This window comes from Kogia breviceps, chromosome 5, assembly GCF_026419965.1.
Source record: "Kogia breviceps isolate mKogBre1 chromosome 5, mKogBre1 haplotype 1, whole genome shotgun sequence".
Classification (NCBI taxonomy): Eukaryota; Metazoa; Chordata; class Mammalia; order Artiodactyla; family Physeteridae; genus Kogia; species Kogia breviceps.
Window position 1 is genome coordinate 135,921,797 of NC_081314.1, and position 2,000 is coordinate 135,923,796.

Sequence of the window (2,000 nt, forward strand, 5' to 3'; positions counted from 1 at the left end):
CACTTCACAATGTATGTACATATCAAACATCTTGTTGTACACCTTAAATATATAAAAGTTTTATTTGTCAATTACACCTTAATTAAGCTGGGAAAAAAATGTTTATTTCTGGATCATACCTCAGATATACCAAGTCAGAATTCCTGGGTGTGAGGCACAAGAATTTACATTTTAAGCCAGCTGCTCAGGTGATGCTCCTACATACCACAACTTCAGAAACAATGAATTAAATGTTCTCTGTGGCCTCTTCAAGCACATATTTTTTATAACTCAGTCATCATTCTAGAACAGTCAGACAGTTTCTAACTTCAATCTGACCCTCTAATTTCTGAAAAAAAACCCTTTTCTTTTCTTATGCTATTCTAACCTGCATGTTTGGTTAAGTTACAGTTCTCAGCATGCATCAACCTGAGGCTGCTAGAAAGTTTCAAACTGGACGTTTTACTGGTTATAACGATAGTCTACTGGAAAAGAATCTACTAAGTCAATTCTTAAACAAGATGTTTTTTGAAATTTTATTTAAACAGATATTTGTTGGATGAAATACGGTGCAGAAAATACTGTTTTCTAAAATGATCTCTCCAAATAGCCTTTACATTTATAACTAAGGTGAAAAATATGCAACATGCCACATGCAGACACTCAACAGAAGAGCAGAGTTAAGCCAAATCCTGCTGTCACCAAGAATATTTGTACTCTACATAAAATGTTTTCAACAAGAGGATTGAGACATTATTGACTTGGCTTATAAAAAGAACACTACTCTCCTCTCTAAAAGAACACAGAGAAAGGCTGATATATCTTCAGGTCTATGAAAAGGGGCTCTTTTAAGAGTAAAATTCACAACCTGGTATTGATTCTGCAAAGATTAAGAAGCTTTACATCGTTGTTTCTAAACTGGTGCTTCTAAGCTGTAAAGTAGATACCGTAGGTGGTTTGAGATAAGGGATTTATCCTTCCCCTAAAAGACTCTCCGACTCCTAAAATACGTCTATAGCTATTCTAGATGCCCCAGAATCCTGAAATAGGGGACATAGCATTTTATTCTACAATCCTCAGTCCCTGGGAGAGGGAACATAGTGGGTTTCATTTGCACTAATATAGAAATAAGTGGAATAGGCCACCAATGTTCTGCTCTGTTGAAGAGGAGCAGGGGTGGTAAGATGGTACGTCAAGCAATGAATGGTGTACCATTGGCACCAGAATTGGAGGTGGATGTCACAGAGTTAAAGGAAGGTTAAGATAGGATTTTTTTAAATCATAAGTAAACCCCTCTTGCCTGCTTATCACAAAAGATCAAGGATTATTTGCTTTCTCACTGCTTCTAACACGCACATCAGAAAAATAAATCCACTTTCCTCCCCACTCCATGTACCAAAAAATATGCACCCACCAAACACCGAAAAAGGAAACTCCACTCAGGTGAGAATACTATGATGGTCGAGACAAGTTTATTGAGAATTTGACAGACACATCTGCAACGTGATGACAAACGTCATAAGCATGGTGAAAAATTCAAAAGTAATACATGTCTGGGTGTCAAGTTTCTGCAAATGTCCCCACAAACATCATCCAGGGAAGGCAGCAGGAGCCATCAAGTGGTTTTTCATTTTCTTCCCTTGAGACTCTGGTGCTAGGTCTGAAAAGCAGTGACTGGGAGGTTGATATGAGTACATGAGGACCTGGAATTATGCCTTTCAGTCTTGGGAGAGAAGATTCCATGCCTCGGGTATTTCAGCAAATCAATAGAGAGCAAATGGCCAGAATCTTCTGTAGTCGAAAGCCCCACAGCCGTTGTAGCCATAGCCAAAACCATAGCCCACTGGAGAGTGGGTGCTGAGGTAGCCAACACTATACCCCAGGGGGTAGCTGTAGCTGCCCCAGTAGCATCCTGGGAAGGCAGTGCTGGAGAAGTTGTTATAGCACATGGTGTCTGGAGTTGGGGTCTTAGATAGCAGCGGAATGCATTTCCTCAGTGTGATGGATTCCCTACTCTCCAT

At 39.8% G+C, this 2,000-nt stretch overlaps 1 protein-coding gene across 1 annotated transcript; it reads right to left on the minus strand.

The window, feature by feature from the left end:
* Nucleotides 1–1,742: 1,742 nt before the first annotated feature.
* KRTAP8-1 (keratin associated protein 8-1) lies at nucleotides 1,743–2,000 on the minus strand. Its single transcript, XM_059063973.1, has one exon. It carries the CDS (start codon nucleotides 1,998–2,000, stop codon nucleotides 1,743–1,745), a length of 258 nt encoding a protein of 85 aa, XP_058919956.1.

Excerpts from the sequence above, each read along its gene's own strand:
- KRTAP8-1 (XM_059063973.1), bottom strand. The coding sequence starts at position 2,000 with ATGGAGAGTAGGGAATCCATCACACTGAGGAAATGCATTCCGCTGCTA.